General features: G+C 41.9%; 1 protein-coding gene across 2 annotated transcripts in view; it reads left to right on the top strand.

The window, feature by feature from the left end:
• The first annotated feature begins 7,641 nt into the window (after nt 1–7,641).
• Nucleotides 7,642–17,887, top strand: part of GLCCI1 (glucocorticoid induced 1) — a 54,015-nt gene continuing 43,769 nt past the window's right edge. For both annotated transcript variants that reach the window (XM_041408474.1, XM_041408473.1), the window contains exon 1: nt 7,642–8,095. In XM_041408474.1, coding sequence (XP_041264408.1) covers nt 7,651–8,095 — 445 coding nt within the window. In that variant the 5' untranslated portion in view covers nt 7,642–7,650. The remainder of the gene's footprint in view (nt 8,096–17,887) is intronic.

Here is a 17,887-nt window from a genome sequence, read left to right as displayed (position 1 = left end):
CTCTGTGCGGTGCAAGGGGGTTATTTGTTGCCTTCTATCAGTCCTGGATTCCACTGGGTTCCACTGGAGACCAAGAGCACGCCATGCCAGCATACACAGCTTACTCAGCTGCCTTCCTCAGAGCTTTGTCACTAAAGCAAAGCATTTAATAGCAGGAGCTGTGATAGTTGGGTGTGCAAAACCTTTTATGGAACTGTAATTAAGCCACTATGTAACTACATCAAGTGAGGGCCACTGCCTAAGAGGATCCTGAATTTCAGGAGCCCTTGAGGATCTGATCTTGCATACTTCATAGTGTGCAGGGGCTAAAGTTACTTATGCCTTTATTACAAGGACAGTAAGAGCCAAAGTGACAATAAGAAATAAACAGTATCTGTAACCTTGTCCACACTTTCTATTACTAAAGAACTTTGAAAAAGGAAAAGCTCCATTAAGTCAAATAGCCCTCCCTTCGTCAATGAACAAGAAAAAAAAAAAAAAATCATGCCTTACAATTTATTCTCCAGTGCTTTGTTTATTTGGTATTAAATGACTCATGGAATAAGGTTTCCACCTCTCCCCGTGGGAGATTATTCCAGCTGCTGACGGCCTACTAGCAGCTCCCTTTCTTTCTTTTCTCTTTTAATGATGCTGGAGTTTTGCATTATATTTTAGTTGTAAAAGAGACACAGTAAATTCACGTCCCCAAACTTGCTTTAAAATGCAATTAAAGCTGTTGACATGAACTCAGAAATCCAAGGACACATGAAGTTAAAACAGAAATGCATCATATATTTTACTTAAATACTGTGCCACCTCAACAGAACACTTTTAAGCTAACTGCACACTTCCTTACAGGTTTGTTCCTTACTGTTATGTAGACGTACTTTTATTGTATTTAGCATATTGTATTGTAAATTAGCATTAGGCAAACTCCTAAAGCTTGTTTTATAGCTGTCACACCAACAAACCACATTTACAAATAAATATTTGTTTCTACAGGCAAGTATATTACCTACTTGGAAATGATAATTATTTCCAGCATTTTGACTCAGTGCTGTGACTCTGCTCCGGTCCCACAACCTGTGTATACACAGAATGGAACATTCTTACAAAGAATACTTTGCTTATAGAGTAGCATGCCCTAAAATTATTTAAATGTGTGTCTCTAATGCATTTTTTTGTTATTATTTTTACCAGGTGCTGCAAAATCTATTTAAAAAGAGAATAGTCTCTTGCTTTGAAAATTCATAGCGTGTTTACCTCCCAGTAGTAGTTGTGGAGTCCACCATGTCACTCAACAGCATCCCATTTGGCTGGTAAAGGAACAGTGTTGATAAGTTCCAAATAAAATTGGGTCCTGTTTGTTGTGCCTAGAAAGAAAGGTCGTGGTGAACAAGGCTTTATTTGTCAGAAACAGTGAAGCAGGATAACTAGAGGGGTAGAAGCAACAGAGAAAAGGACTCTGAAATGAAGGTTGAAGTTCCCTTACCCAGAGATTTGCCTTTTAAACCAGTATTGTCAAAATGTACCTTTATTAACACCAGCACTCATTTGACAGCTAGGACACTGGTGTGGGAGGGGCATTCATGCTTAATGCAGTTCAAAAAAAAAAAACAAAACACAAAACCAGATACAGACCAAATCAAGAAATCTTAATAGAAAGATGTCAGGGACTCTACTATCAGACACTTATTAGTCTTTTAATGGATCATAATGGCTTCAAATCTACCTTGTTAGGGGGATGCTGCTCATTTAAGAAGTTTAATATCATATAAATCAAAGTACTATGCAGTACATTTGTGCTTTCCTAATATCCTTAGCAAGGTAACTGCTCACGTGAAATGGGGCTCTCCTTTTTTTTTATTATATTGGTGTGAATGGTAATAGCTATAACAGTATCATTATATTCAAATTGCTACTGGCATTTGCTTACTGTTTCTACCTTCCATTAAAGATAACACTGCTGTGCATAATACACACTACCTAAGTACTCTGAAAACATTTTTTTTTCCCTCACAGGTGGTTCTATGATGTGGCACAAAGCTATTTTAAGAAATAATTACTTTTGTTATGTCAACATGAAATGTTGCATTATTTTGCTGTTATTATTGATATCTTTCAGATAAGAGACTGGCAAGAGAAATTACAGCAAAGAACTGCTAGAAGTCCATTACATTTAATGGCAGGTTATCAGAATACCAGCCATTTTGCCTGTGTTTAAATCAGTTTCACTTTGGAGAACAGCAACCACACATACTTGTCTAAAAGTGTTCTCATACCAAATTCCTAAAAATGGAAAAGAGAGAAAATAAACTTGCAAGATCCCTCTGAAAGAACTTGGGTTTAGCCCCAGCTGTGCAAATCAGACTTTTTTCCAGAACTGGGGAAGGGAGATGGAGATGGTGGTTGAGTCAAGCAACCAAACTCAGAATAGTAATGTAGAGCAGGATTGCTGCCTGCAGAAAATTCAGCTTCCCATGGGATATGGTCTGACATGGTGAACTTGCTAATAAAGGAAAGCCTTGAACAGAGTTACCTGTACCAATAAATAGAAAGAAAAATTTCAGACTGAATGCAGAGCTGGAAGGAAGGTTTGGTGATTTTAGCTGTGAGTTGAATGTTTGCCTTGATATTAAAGCAGATAGGAATACATAATTCAAAAGTCCAAAGTGGTTGGCCTATTTTCCTGAAGAAGAGAATGTAGTAGTAGGTCTGATTCCAGATGAGATAAGACTTTGTTATAACAAACGTAATGTTAATGGGCAGGTTCTGGTTTAAGTGAGTTATTCAGTATCACAAAAAGACTTCTGACAGATAGGAAAAAAAAAAAAAGAAAATTATCCAAAGTGGTATTCAATTTTCTTAAGGGAAAATCTTACCGCTGGCTCTTATTCTGTAGTTTCCTGGCTTGTTCATTATGCAGTCCTCACTCCTAGTGACAATCCTTTGCACTGAATGAAATAATGTTAACAATAGCATTTGACTAAAAAGGAAGTACCTTCTGGCTGAAATTCAACTGTAAACTTGATTCTGAAATTTTCTGAAGTTTCTGAGTATCCATAAATACTAAATTTGACCTAGTATAAATACTGTTGGACCATAGGTCTAACAACCCTTTACTTAATGCATTTTCCCCCTATCCAGGAAAAAAAGACACAAAAAACAGAAATCTAACACTTGACCACATGCTTGGCCCTAAATTGGATGATCAGCAGGGTTAAGGTAAGTCCTCAGTAGTGGGTTTCCTTCTGTTGTTGGAAGATAACTTGAGCATGTAGTGACTCGAAAGTGATCATGAGTTGGAAGTCTCCTCCCTGGCTAGTATCAACCAAGCCAGCAGTGGGGATAATGATGTTGTATCAGCAGCCCTGGAGAATTCAAGGGCTCAAATGCAAGGTAATTCCCAAGAGGCTTGGGTATAGAGAGTGCTTGGCTGATCTGAGCAGATCATATCTGTGCCACTGAATATTTGGGAGCAGTGAGAAGATGGAGTGTGGTTGATGAAGGCAGTGTCTATCAAAAATCCTTGTAGTAAAAATAATTCCATACATATTTTCTCCCGATTACTGTCTTATTCTAGCTAGAACTTTGTTTGAAGGCAAAACAGGCCAAAAATTAAACCAACATCTCCACAGCTCAAGACACGTATTTTCTAGGAAAATGGGCCACTGCTGCTTCAGCAGAGCTGCTCAGCTCCAGATAGCAGCTGCATTTCACATGGGGGCCCTTACTACAGGTGACGCTCCCATTCCTGCCTAGGGATGCTCCAAGCCCAGAGGCAAGCCTCTGTTTTAGCCTCAGTTTTGTCATTTGAGAGCTGCAGTTTGGGTCATTAGGGGTTGTTCTAGTTTTTGGCCACAGATGCTTTCTGGTCATCATCTCTTTCAGAATATTACTGGGATGTAAGTACTTCTTCTTGTTATTTCTCTCTTCCCAAATGTAATATTCCCAACTGTATATACATTACAAATACGAGAAACAGAGGGAATGGAGCTGAACATACATGAAGATAAATGCACCCTTTCTCATTACTGTTTTGTGATAGATGCTGTGTGAATACCTCAGAAACACTCACAAAGGACTTGATTACAAGTGGAATGGGGAAAGGGCAGCAAAGAAAACATTGAGGCAGATAAGAGAGACATAAAAATAATGAAACAAGTATGTAGATAAACTGGGAGCAGAGTATTGATGGCCTTATGCCCCTGTAAGAGCACAGAAGAAAAAGTTATGTCCAGATTTGAAGAGTTTGCCCTCTCTACAGCCTTCAAGTGGGAACAAAATAAGGATTAGGATTGCATAGTGTCTAATGACTGCTTAAAACTCAGTTTCCATGGCTCATGGCACTCAGGTAAATCTGTTTCTGACCTCAAGAGACGAACCCATTATCAACTGATAAGAGTAGGAGAGATGTCATTTTGCTTCAGTCTTGCCCAGCTCCTAGAATTCACTCCCTTGCTGTTGTGCTCCTGCTGTGATGTATAATTTCCACTGCTCTCAGAATGCCTCTCCCAGAAGTGTTAAGGATGTCCTTGTCTCCCAGAAGGATTTGAGATTCAGAAATACCTGTCACCTCCAGTATAAACTCCTTTAAGCACGTGCCAGCTGGCAAGGTAGTTCCTTAAAGTGGAAAAGAGAGGCGAGAAATGCCTTTAATGTGGCTTTTGAAAAGTTGAAAAGGGTATTTGAGGCAAATATGGGTTTTTGAAAGATATGAAGATTCTGATAGGAGCTCAGCTTTTACTTCATTTTCCCTATATTATCTTCTTGGTGTTATACAGCAGTGGTATTCCCTGAGAGAACCACTCTGGAACCTAGATGAAAAACAGTGAAAAATTCAACAGTTGGTATCCCACTTTAAAACACTCTCTTCTAGAAAAATACTGTCTTCATCTTTTCTGAAATCACTTTTTCCTAGACACATGGCATGGTGCTGTAACATGTATGCTAACTCTAGAAGGAATTAGGATGGAAATGACTTTTGGTGAGCAAAGTCTCCTGTTGCTGTGCCTGGTAACACTTTGGCTGGAAGCAGTCCCAGTGGATCTTTTCTTCTCTGGTTGCTGTGAAGGCAAGTGAAGTGGTGATTCAGTTTGGACTGTAAGGCTGTGGCATGGTTCTCAGCTTGTTTGGGAAGGAAGAGTTGCTACTGGTATTTTACACTAACATGCCCTGTGGTTTGGGGTGCGTATGGGTGTTCTTGTTTTGGGGCTGGTGGGATTTTCTTTGTCAGACATTTATCTTGTCTTTACGCATCTACTCTTCCTATCCAAATACCTTGCTTTTTTGATGTGCAAGAACATGGAAATTGTAAAATTTAGCCATTGTAAAATAGTATTTAAACAGACAAATTCAAGGATTACACTAGTTCATCCTTATTTTAGCCTGACATAACCCTCAGCATTGGCAATAACTGGAATGTATCAGCTATTGTTAGTCAAAGGTGTACTTTCTTTCTCAGCTGACACCAGATGATTTTTGGTCTGTAGGGCACTACTGTATCAGCAATGTTATCTGACAAAGGTACAGATGTAGGAAAACGTGCTTACTGTTTAAAAGGCTGCTGATATTACTGTTTGGCAGATGGCTACTATAGGTGAATGCTTTCCAGTCATTTTAAGCCCAGTGCACTGAAGCTGAAAAAAAATAAACTAGATGGACTTCATAGCTGTGATTAAGCACAGTGCAAAATCCTTGGAGGAAAAAGTCTCTACAGTCCAGTTTTACAAATTTGGCTCATGCTAGCAGAAAACAAAAAGACCAGACTAGTGGAAAAATACATGGTTGCTGATTTTTGTTAAAATTAATTTATACGAGTGGCTTTGTTGAGTGAGCACGTTCACGTGGATGTGCGGTGTATTATTCCAACCCCTTCTGTAACATAACCACGGTGACTGCGTCACATGGTGCTAGTGCAAACAAAGTCTTGCTAACAGCCCATGAATAGAAGCATTTTCCGAGAATACGGTTTCTCATTGGGACTATCGACTGATTCCTGTGCTACCAAGGGATAAGGATAGCTACGGACAGCTTTGGAGGCATATAAGTGCAGCAATCTGAAGCGTGCAGAACAAAAATGAGTGTTTGCTACATAATCAGAAAATGGTACAAGGGATATAGTTAATTCTGTGGCACTTTTCATTGATTCCTGATTGGTAGGTGGTATCTAAAATAAGAGAGTGTATCTTGTTAAACATTCTACTTCTATGTATATTCAGTGTCCTTTTTGTTCTCCTCGTGTTTGAATGTGAGAGGCCATCACTGAGCTGACTTCCTCCACATTGCAAGACTCCCTGCATTTTCCCTTCTCCTTTATTAGCATCCTATTTGCATCAGATCCAAAATAAGCACTGTTTTCTTGATGGACTCAGCTCAACTTATCTTTCTGATCTCACAGCCATTTATTTTCTTAGCTACTAAGCTACTCATCCTAGCCTTCATTTTGTTTCTCATTGTCTCAGGTTATGAATTCATCTAATGGCAGCTCTTTTTCCTAGAACAAAAGCACTTTCTAAAAATATCACTGCAAAACTTTTTCTTTTCCTCTTGACATTCTCCGAGAAGTGTTTTTGGATGCATATTAGGAAAAACAGAGTAATATTCTATGTACACTTATAGGAAATGATGAAACCACACTTATTTAGACTTTGAAGAACATCTTGATTTTTTAACGACAGCAGAAATACCGTCAAGGTTTGATGGACGTGAACAGACTTTTTGCGAGAAATTCTGGCTGTTTCTGAGCCTTCCCTGCATGGGAGTGGAGTAAGCGTGGAGGCCGACAGTCCCCTGGGAATAGGGACAGCGCAAGACTTGGTCCAGAGCAGCGCCTCTCTTAAGTCGGCACCCCGTAAAGCCCACTTTGACCTCAGAAGCACATCCAGGCACCTCACCCAGCGCACACCAGGGCTCTTCTCCCACCGTTCCCCCGACGGGCACGGCACCGCATCCCAGCGAGCCGAGCCCGCCCCTGCCGCCGCAGCCGCCACATCCCACTTCCCCCGGCCCGCCTCTCGGCCGCTCGCCACGCCCCCGCCGCGCCGCCCGCTCCCATTGGCTGAGCGCGAAGAGCGACAGGGCCCCTGGCCAACGGGGCGCGCGCTGGTGCCGCCGTGGCGCCCAATGGGCTGGCGCGCCCCCCACCCCTGCCCGTCGCGGCCGGGCGCTGGGGCTGCGCGGTGCCATTCGGAGGGCGGGCGGCGTGGGGAGTGGATGGTGCTGATATCGGCTCCCGGGCGCTGGCGGGGGCAGGAGCAGGAGCTGGCTGCGAGCGCCTCTCCCCTTCCCCATCCTTCCCGCTCCGGCTGCGTGTCCCCTCGTCGTTCTCTGCCGCCGACCGCCCTGAGCCGGCAGCGCTGTACGATGTGAGCGGTCGTTGGGCTCGGCAGCGCCCCCGGTGCTCTCGACGCTGGGGCGGGCAGCGATGGCCAGAGCCTGGCGTGGAAGCAGCAGCCGCCGTCGCCGATAGGAAGCGCCGGGGGCAGCTGGGCAAGCGGCGCGGAGACTCCCCAGGGCCGTGCAGCGCTTGTCCCGCCCCGCCCCCTCCCTCCTTCCCTCCCCTCCTCCTCCTCTCCCCGCGGCCGGTGCATGCGGGGCGCTGGGGGCCGAGCTCGGGTCCCCTGCAGCCACCGGAGCGAGTGACCCGCGGGGGTCTTGCGCACCTCCGCTATGTCCTCGTCCAGCTCCTCGCAAACCCCCCCGTCCCACCACCAGCCCCCGCCGCAGAGGATGAGGCGCGGCGCCGCCGGGTCCCCTACCGCCGGCACGGCCGGGGGCCCCGGTAACGGCGCCGGGGGAGGCTCGGCGGGGACCAGCCGCCTGCTCCAGCCTATCCGAGCGACCGTCCCGTACCAGCTCCTGCGGGGCAACCAGCACAGCCCGACCCGGTCCCCATCTGCCTCGGTGGGCAGCAACACGGGGCCGGGGGGCGGCGGGGGTCGCGGCGGAGGCAGCCCCCCACCGCCGCCCAGCGCGACGCCGCCGCTGGCGGCGGGCGGCGGCGGAGCGGAGCCGGGCAGGGTGAAGGGCAGGCAGCGGCGGTCGCCGGAGAGCGGCGGCAGCAGGAGGAGCAGCTCACCTGAGAGACGGAGCCCCAGTTCCCCGGTGTACAGAGGTAAAGCACCGGGAGAAATCGCTTTCCTGCCCCGCGGGTGTGCTGGCCGGGCTGGGGCCGCTCAGGCTCCGGGCACCCTGAGCCCTGCTTTCCGCTCCCGGGCTGCGCCCTGCCTTCCTCCCGGGCCAGCGAGGGTGGGACACAGGGGGACTCCCGGCACGACGGGAGGAGCCCCGCCGCAGCCTTCGGGAGCGGGTCGGGGGTGAGGGCGAGCCTTAAATCCCCCGCCCCCGGGGCAGGTGTCGTGCCCGGGTTTGCTTTGCCAGGAAGGGGGGAAAAGCGCTTCGTCCCGCCGCCCTGCCCCCCGATGGGGGAGGCGACGCCTGAAATGTCATCCTCCCTCTCGGGCAAGGTGAGAATCCTGCCTAGGAAAAACCCCCCCGCGCCGGCCTTGGGAGGAGCGGCGCGGAGGCGAGCCCAGGGCCCGCCGGCGGCTCCCCTCACCGCGGGAGAAGCGGTCGGGGGCTCCGACGGCCGTGCTGTTGCCGCTACTACCCTTGGCCTCGGGCTCTGGCAGCGGAGGTGTGTAATAGGGAAACGAGCCTAAAATTAACCATCTTCCCTGTCTCCAGTTGTAACTGTCTAGTAGGGGTGATAATGAGTTAGATTTGTATCTGGGGTGTCACAACCCAGTTATGAAAGTGTGTGTTAAAACCAAGCCTCCAATGCTCTTCCTTTCTGCAGAGCTCGGTTTCTTAAAAGACTTGTGTTTTTCTAAGATAGTAGGTTAAAAGATGTGATGTTTCCAAGCACAGGCTCCAAAACAAGGAAATTCCCATACTGAAGTGCTTAAAAGCAAGTCTGACTCCTTGTGATGTTTAGTACTGAATCCTTGGGACTGTAAAAAACTCAACCAAACAAGTCATCCCCCGTGTAGCCAAAATAGGCCTGTAAAGTTTAAAATCTAAAATTGATTCCCAGCAAGTTCAGCTTAACCTGCGTCAGGCTGTCTGTTAAATTATTGAATGTGTTAAAGTGGCAGTGGCCATCTTACCTCCCCACTCCCTTCTGCCTTCCCCCATCACTTGGAGCAGTTGAATGAATTGGACTAAATGCACTTTTTATGTTGTCCTGCTGTAGCTATCAGGTATCGCACATCATCTCTTTCTGGGAACCCTTTCTGTGGTTCGATACCACTTGCTTTTTCTGTCCCTTCCATAAGTCTTAACTGTGTGTGATTTCTGTGGCAAACTGTGGTCTGTGTTGGGTACCAGTGTGTGTTGTAGCAGTGGAATCTTACCTTCTTTCCTCTTCAGTTTTTATGTGTAGTAAACCCTTGCTGTCTGTAGTAATTGCAACTTGGGCAGATCTGTCATCAGAATTGTCCTAGGTCAGGGCAGCATTTTACAAATGAGCAAAATGTCACTGCCAATTACAAATTGGGTTAATTTGCCCTATGCATCTGCTTATGCAGATGACCTAATTGATTGTGTTATAATCTGACCAGGGATACTTTGTAATGTATTTTTCAAAAAGAGTCCATTTCTGCAGAGGGTTGTGCATGCTTGAAAATGGAACTGAGCTTCTGTGGTTTTGATTCATTCAAGCTCTATTTAAAATTTTAAAGATCATATTTTTCTGATTGTATGGAGCGCTAAATGTCAATTTCCCTTTTGCCTCTTAAACCTTTGGGAAATGCTAATGGAGTTTGAAACTAGGAAAAAACCAAAATATCTGTGTGTATGAGTAGTGATAGTGCTGACGATGAGCAGTAAATTATTTAATTGTGGGAACCCGGAGGAAAACATTGTAGTGGTGCAGTGTATAAAGGCTACGCTTAAGGTGTATTGAAGAGGGAGGAATATGGGCAGTTACCTGCAAGCTAGAAAAATACTGCAAAGCTGTGAAGTACTTCATTAAGGTGTATGATTTTTTTGTTGGAGGGGAAATTTTAATTTTAGAAAGTGGTTTCAGTCTTCTTCATCTGTGGGCTATTTTAGCCTTAATAAATCAGACTATAAATTAGTACTGAATGACTTTTCTGTCATTAAACTTGTTTGAGCTTGCCTCCTGGTGAACTGCGTCATAGAGCTTGATTTGGTTTAATGAGTGCAGTGTATAAAATCATAAATGGTCCATCGAGAAATGCACCCTGTAATCTGTATGCACTGCAAAGAATTCGTTCCCCCTCCTCCAGGTCAAGCCAGCTGCTGCTGCAGAAGCTGACATCCTTTAGCAAATCCTGAATGAATGAATGAAAACAACGTGATCGCCCTAATAATGACCACAATTGCACACGTCAACAGCTTTATTTTACTGAAATACAGGCACCATTTTCTAGCGGGCAAGAGTAATAAGATACTCTATTTCTTCAGTCTTGCAAATGAAAAAAGGTTACCAAACCTCCCCTTCGTCTGCCCCTCCACCCCCCCAAAACTAGAGGTGTTTTTACACAATTTGGAATATAGTTCCGTGCCATGGGGCAGTATTTTGTCTTTGTTTCTCTGCTTGTTCTCAGCATTTTAGTAAATGACGTGTGGACACTAAAAACATGTTTGTAGCATGTATGGTAGTAATAGTTTATAGAAAATTGATTGCTGAGCTGGAGGACTACTGCAGTAATAATGGAGGACTTGAAAGAAAATTTTAAATGTTCCATTTTCAGACACGGACCATTTTTCTGTGGCTTGTTAAACAATGCTACTCCAGCTATTTATAGCTGTTATCAGTATGCAAGTCTTGGGGAAGTGGCTTGATTAAGTTTTTTTGTCAGTTTTTCAAAGCCATTTCCCACTGCTGTAAAATGTGAGCTTAGGCTCTAGGTTTAATCCTGTTGTTTTTCTCACCAGAGCAGGAGATGTGTTTGTCTTTGGCTCTGCAGTCTGACTTGGATTGTTTCACAAATATGCTTGTTCTGGAAACTGCTTATGATTGTGATGGATAGATGTTATTCTCTTAAGACACCTGTCCCTTCCCCACCTCCTTTCAGCCTTTTTCAGTATAGAGGCCTTGAACTGGCTATCCTACTAAGCCATTTTGTGTGGATATTTTAGTGATTTGCTAGAGGTTCCTTTATGAAGGAGATTTCTGTGCAAACACTTCAGCTTTGAGCCTCTACAGGTCAGAGCAGCTACCACTGCAGGCACTGACATCACTACTACATGAATGAAAGGAGCGTGGTCTGTTTTTTCTCCCATAATGATGTTTTCTACCCCTTCTTTGTAGTATACAGTAAAGGTTTCTTTCTGTAGCAACACCCTGTGTTTTTGTGACTGAGACTTTCAATAATATGATATTTTCTTTAAAGTAAATTTGAGGACTTGTAGTTGTTAGGAAGCCATCAATGCCAGTAGCAGTATTTGGTTAGTACTGTTGCTGAATGGGTGAGAAATCATGAATGCTACATATATATTTTTAAGGTGCTAAAAAGAGGGGAAGAACCTGATAACATAGGGTAAATCTGCGATGTGCAAGTCTACGCCTTTCTTCTTTCTTGAAATGTGTTTATTCCTTACTCGTAGATATTTTTTATAGTGTGTGTTCATGTTTTGGAGAGCTGGCAGTGAAAAAAGTGTCTGGTTGAATGTAACAACACTTGGTTTTCTTAGAGGGAATATATCTGTTAGATCTGAATGCATAAAAGTAATATCAACAGAATCTGAATCTGTGTGGTTTATGACAAAGGATATTCTGGTAATAATCCAAAAAAGCCAAACCCTTGGACATGTAAAATAAAACTTGCTATTTGCCTGTGGACACATCTTTTAAAGAAAAAAGCAACTTGTTTTCCTTCTTGTCTTACCTGGATAAAATATGCAGTGTCTGCTGTTATGTAAAGTAGCTTGTATAAATATAAGTGTGGGTTTCCTGTTTAGTTTCTTTTTTTCATGATACATTAATATTTTGTATACAAGGAGGGTGTGAATTACTTCTATGATTCAAGCTCAACACTGCTCTCAACAAATGCTTTGATTTTAGTTTTAACTCTAGTAGTACTGTAATATTATGCCTCATATTTTTCTAACTTTCACTTACACATTTATAGAACAAGCTTTTTGCCATTCCATTTCCAAGTGTTAAAGACAAACATTAGTTTTAAGGACATATGAAAAATACTGTGATCAGTTTGGCTGTTAAAGGTTCCCAGTGTCTTTTACTTCCCAAAATAACTCCTGAAGATTTGCCAACATGAGTGAGAGAAAGGAATTACAAAAGATGCAAAACAACTGTATAACCCAGTTCAATGTAAGAAGTATATATATCTGGTTTTTTGGCTAGTGGAATTAGGAGTGGAGCAAAACAAACAATATTGTTGATCTCTAGAGTTGTAAGGGATGTCAATACTAAAAAAAACACCCAAAATTTGTACTTCAAAAGGTAGAACTAGTTTAATATCCTAGATTCACACCATCCAATATTTTGGCATCATAAGCATTTATACCACAGATCAAGAAGATCTTGCCTTTATTTCTAGCAAATGTAGGTAAGGAAGTAATTTTTGTGACGCTTCCTATTTCCTGATCCCTGAATAATGCAGTATTCCCATAACTGTATGGTGAAAACAGTTTTGCTCCAGCTTTCTCCCTGTCACTTCCCAAAATAGCTTTCATTGGAATATAATATGATGACATAAAAGACCCTGGCTAAATTTGATTCAGTTCTCCTGAACTCAAAGCCTTTTTAGTGACATGTTTTAACATGACTATAAATAAGAATGGTGTATTAAATGTCTTTAATAAATAATGCTTTTTAAAACAAATTAATTGAGCTTCTTTCAGGTGTTAAACTGCAGCAAGAAAAATAGGAAGGTATTTTCTGTGTTGAATAGTGCTGTAGCAAGGCATTAGCTTTGAAGACAGAACCTCCCTGTTTCATGGAAAAAACCCTAAAAAAGTGTATGATTATACCTGTTTTAAATCACTACTTGATCTTTAATTCTTATTCTTTGGTCATAAGCAAGTATTTTTGTGTTACATATGGCCAAACTGAAGTTACTTGCCAACATCTGTGCATAGTAAAACAGTGGCAGATACTGAAATTTGGTTTGTGAAATTCATGGCTCCTGTGTTTTGTTGTTTTCTTTCCCATGGTGGTGGGGTGAATGGAGGTTCTTAAAATGGATTTTAAAATGCAGGGAAGGTAGATCAGTGGAGTGTATCTTAGAATCTTATAAAAAAGGCAGTGTTCACCCAAGTACAGACTGCTATATTGCAAAAATTCACAGTGGAAAGCCAGTTATTTTTCAAATGGGTTTTATGCTACTACTCTATATCATTATGAAAAAAACCAATAAAAATAACTGATGCAGTAATTCTGAAGTTTCAGTTAAGTCTAGACTTGAAAGCAGTAGTTTCAACAATGCAGAATGTATTGGAAATAGAGGCTCCTCAGTGTTTCAGTATAAGTGACTATCTGCAATATATTTTAAATGGGGCTTTGCTAGTTGATTAATTATCTTCATCTGAAGAAGATAATATTTTTTTAACCTGCAGTGAAAAATGAAAGTTCCTGTTTAAATCAGTTGACAGTTACTTCAGTAGAGAACAGTGTTGCCAGCACTTGACAAAATAGGTAGTAGTTCATGGATTTCACATATGTTCTTGGGAAGTTGTTAAAATAGTAGAGTTTAAACATCAACTAGCATTTTTAGTAAGTATCTGTTATTGAGGAAAAAAAATGACCCTGTATTAAACATACATAACTGGAAAATTGTGCTCAAGTATTTAAATGACAATGATCATAATTTTGCTTCAGTATTAGTATTTAAATGGATGTTTATGTTAGTCTTTCGGTGCTGCCTCCTTTTGTAGTGCTTAAACAATGGCTTAAGGCATTTTCAGGCAAGTAAAATATTATTTACATCTCATCATTAGAATACATCACAGCAACTTGTCAGCCTGAGATTATGACCTTTTCCTTTGTATCACCATTTTTAAGGTTTGGGTAATTGCACAATGAAGAGCACTGGAGATCAGGGTGAAGGAAAATGGGTGTTTGTACTTAATAATCAAATTCTGAATAACAATTTTGAATGTATATTCACTTCCCCAAAATTAGATAGTCTTTCAGTTATGCTTTATTTTTTTTCCCCATCTGATGTGACTCTGAAGCTCTTCCCTACTATACAGCTGGTTTTGAATTGGAGATTAAATGCTGAGGTGTAGAAAGGGATCAGAGACTTCTGCAGTATGGGTAGCACAGAGAGTATTGTGACCCAGTGTGTAATAGCAATCCTTTGGAACGGCAAGTCAGGCTCTCTGGTTCTTACCTTCCTGAAGCTGAGATGGTGTCCATGGAAGCCTTCATCCACAGCTGAAACTGAAAAACATGCACTCTCAGGAGCTCTGCCCTGCTCTCCCAGCTGTGTGAGTCTGGGCTTAGGACCAGAACTGTTCTGTTACACGGCCCCCTTGGATTGTCTGGTGATAACTTTGCTCCGCCAGTGTCTCTGTTAGTAGGGCAGAGGAAGGCGTGTAGCTTCTGGAAGTCTGTCTCAGAAGGAAGCACAGGCAAGCCAGGTGTAGTTGAGTTGAGGAGTGCCCTCAGCCTGCTGTCTCAGGCCCTGTAATACTGTCTCTGCCCTGGGTGTGTTCATTTCACTTCTCCTCCTTTGGTATATGCCCTTCCTAGCTGCTGCTGGTGATTCCTGCCAGACTATTCACCCTGTTAGAATAGTTTTCTCTGACAGGGAGAAAAAAACATCCAAAAGGTGTGTCTGCACTCAAGCTATAACAGTTTTCCGCACAAAAAATTTGTAAATGGGGGATTAACCTAAACAGTTTGTTTTAGGTCAGTGAAGATTGTTGTGATGGGAGGTGTTCTTTTTTTGTAGTAATAGATCTCTTAATTAGCTTTTCATATTAGATATTGTTGCTTTGCAGATTGTATATACTTCCCAGTAGGTGACGAAATGTTACCAGCTTGAGTTTTGAAACCTTAATGCAAAGTTCTGTATGGTTAGGCTTCCTTATTTAGTGCTGCATATGTCCCAGTGATAAATGATGCCACTGATGTTGGTGTTTATAGGATTTGACTTTCACTGTTGCTGGTGTTAAGAGGAGACTGCTGGTGTTGAGAAGTAGCTGTTTGCAGTGGATATTGTTCTCACATGAGTGAATGACAGCATTGGCTCTTACATACTGTTTATTTTGCACAACTTGAAACTAGTTTTGCCCAAACTATGCATCGTTTCCTCTTTAGGAAGAAAGTGTCTTGTATTTTGCTCGCAAGAGCAGTAGGTAGTAGTTCTGTCATAGTTTTTGTATAATCTAATATCCTCTCTAGAATATTTTCTTCTCAATCTGCTGTGAGATAGCCTAAACAAGAATAATAATTTAAGTGTCTCATTCCTTGAACAATGGTAGTCACCTGTTTGGAAAAGGTTACCTTCAGCCTCCTTTCCTATGCCCTTACCACCAGGCATTAAGCAGTGTTGTAAAAACACTTCTGAACTTCAGGAATTAATACTGATTTCCGACTGTCAGGTCATTGCAAGATGACTGACATTCATACTTGAATTTGAAATTAATTTCTGTAGCTAAGTTAATTTTAATTTTTTATAATAAATATAAATGTGTCATTTAGAAATGCTTTTGTGTAACAGTAGTGACTCAGTTGTGAACTGATTTAATGTATGGCAATATGGGTATTGTTATATTATGTGCCTTTTAATCTCAGGTGATTTGATGTGCAATGCCTATTCTGGAGTTCTGAAATAATCTAGCTAGCCAACCTTTACTAATTCTTTATCTGGGTGTCTACATTTTTTAAAAGTCTTCATAGTTAGAAAAAACCCCCAAACATTTTAATGTAGGTCCTTGGGCTGCAGTACAAAACTAGAAAAATCAAAACTCTAATAATTGTTTGACATTTGTCAGCAGTTGGAGACCAAGCTATCATTTGGAAATAACATGTTCTTACCAGGAAACAAGTTTTTGTTATTCAGTGTTCAATTGCTAGCTAATTCAATTAATCATAGTCTGCAGAAATTACCCTGTAAATACAAACCCCACTTCAAATTATGCCATGAAGTCAGAAGTTGGCTCTTAGGGAGCAGATTACCTAAGTGCAGATAAAAAATCCAAGGTTGGTGAACATGTAGCTCTCAGGGATAACAGTGCAGTTGCTTTTCTTAGATGAAGTGCTGTATCACAAATAAACTGGATAAACCTTGACAATTTTGTGCTGTGTTCCCAAAACTCAGGCTACAGAGAGACAGCATAGAGGAGCCAGCTCTACAGAAGCTATGAATTTCTGTAGATATTTAACATGATCCCAGTACCACTCTTTCTGCATGCCATGGCAGAGCTCCCTAGCCCAGTAGGACTAGAAGATGCTGGTGGCTGTAGTAGGTACCTCAGTGGTGCTGTCTCTGCTCTGGAAAGGTTAGGTGAGTCCGGTGCTCACATATGGAGTCCAATTCAGTGCTGAGTGTCAGCTAGTCAGTCTTTCTGGAATCTGGAGCCTTGGAAAGTACATTATGAAAACCAAGTGGCTTTGCAGCTTTGACTCTGTGAGCTAGGTGTTACACCTCCATATTCAGCATATATTATTCTAAATCTTTGTTATATGTCATGTCTTAACTTTCTGCTTTTCAAAGCAATGAAGAGTTGAGCTGCTTGCTGAAAGTTAAACCCAGATTTATGCTGTGTCCCGGAACAGACTTTGACCAGTGTGACTCTAAAAATACCAGCTAACTGCTGAAGAATGCAGAATGAGACTTAGGTTTACACAGTAGCTGGGAAGCTGCCAGGTTAAAGGAGAAGCTGTCTTCACAGGAGTAAATTTCTGTTCAAGGTCTTAAAATCTTCATTCTTAACTGATAGCTGTGTTTGCTTAATTATGGCAATTGATAGTGGAATGCCACACTTCCTTTCTCTCATACTCTTGATTCCTCTGTTATTTCACCTTCAGTGGCTCCTTTGTTATACCTGATAACCTGCCTGGAATAATTTCTTTGCAATGTTTCTTCACCCACAAAGAGATGATTAAATACATTTGAAATACTTTCTGTTCTTTTCAAAGGGAGAAGGAAAATGCCTAATCTGGAAGAGAAAAATTTCTCATGGGCAAAAATGTGATTAACTCATGCATGTTTAAAAGTAATGTGTATTTGAGAAATGTCCATACAAGGAACTGACTGCAAACACATACTCAGTGTAGGATATTGTCGACGTGGAAGATCCAAATAAACTTTGGTGTTGCTGTAGAAAGAAAGGCTCATTCTTTCAAAACAAGTTGTTCAGCAAAGTGCGCAGTCCATATATTATTTAAATATTTTGTTAGTCTGTTGTGTAGACCTACCTTAATTTCTTCCAAAGAAGGAACTCGACTATTCAGATACTTGGAGGCTCATGATTTTTCTTTAGTGGTGTGTATAGCCTTTAATATGAAGTTGAAGGATACAGGGAGATCTTTAGACAGCAAGATTTATAGTAGAAACTTAGACTGGCTACATTGAAGATAGGAATTACCAACTGTAACAACTCAAAATTTCGGAGAAGCAGAAGTGTGCTGACACTGTACATGAAAGAAATGTTAGATCTAGCCTTTGTTTAGTCATGCAAATTTGCATGCATATACAGCAAAAGAAGAAAATCCTACGTAGAGGTTTGTATAAAACTCATGCATCTGGAGTAAAGTTTTGGATTTCAGAAGGAAGTAGTTTGAAAAATTGTCTAAATGGGGTTGCTCTGCCTTGAATAATAGAGAATCTGTTTTAATGAAAAATGTTAATACTATTGGAGTCTTTCAGACATCAGCAAAGTTCAAAGATGTGATCTGATTGCACGGACACTTACCTCGAAAAGACTGCTAGGAATAAGCAGAGTGCCTGCAAGAAACTGCAGGAAA

This window comes from Onychostruthus taczanowskii, unplaced genomic scaffold (assembly GCF_017590055.1).
Source record: "Onychostruthus taczanowskii isolate IOZ18803 unplaced genomic scaffold, ASM1759005v1 scaffold3, whole genome shotgun sequence".
NCBI classification, from domain to species: Eukaryota; Metazoa; Chordata; class Aves; order Passeriformes; family Passeridae; genus Onychostruthus; species Onychostruthus taczanowskii.
Note: the sequence above shows the minus strand (reverse complement) of the source record. Positions and strands in the feature narration are given on the sequence as shown.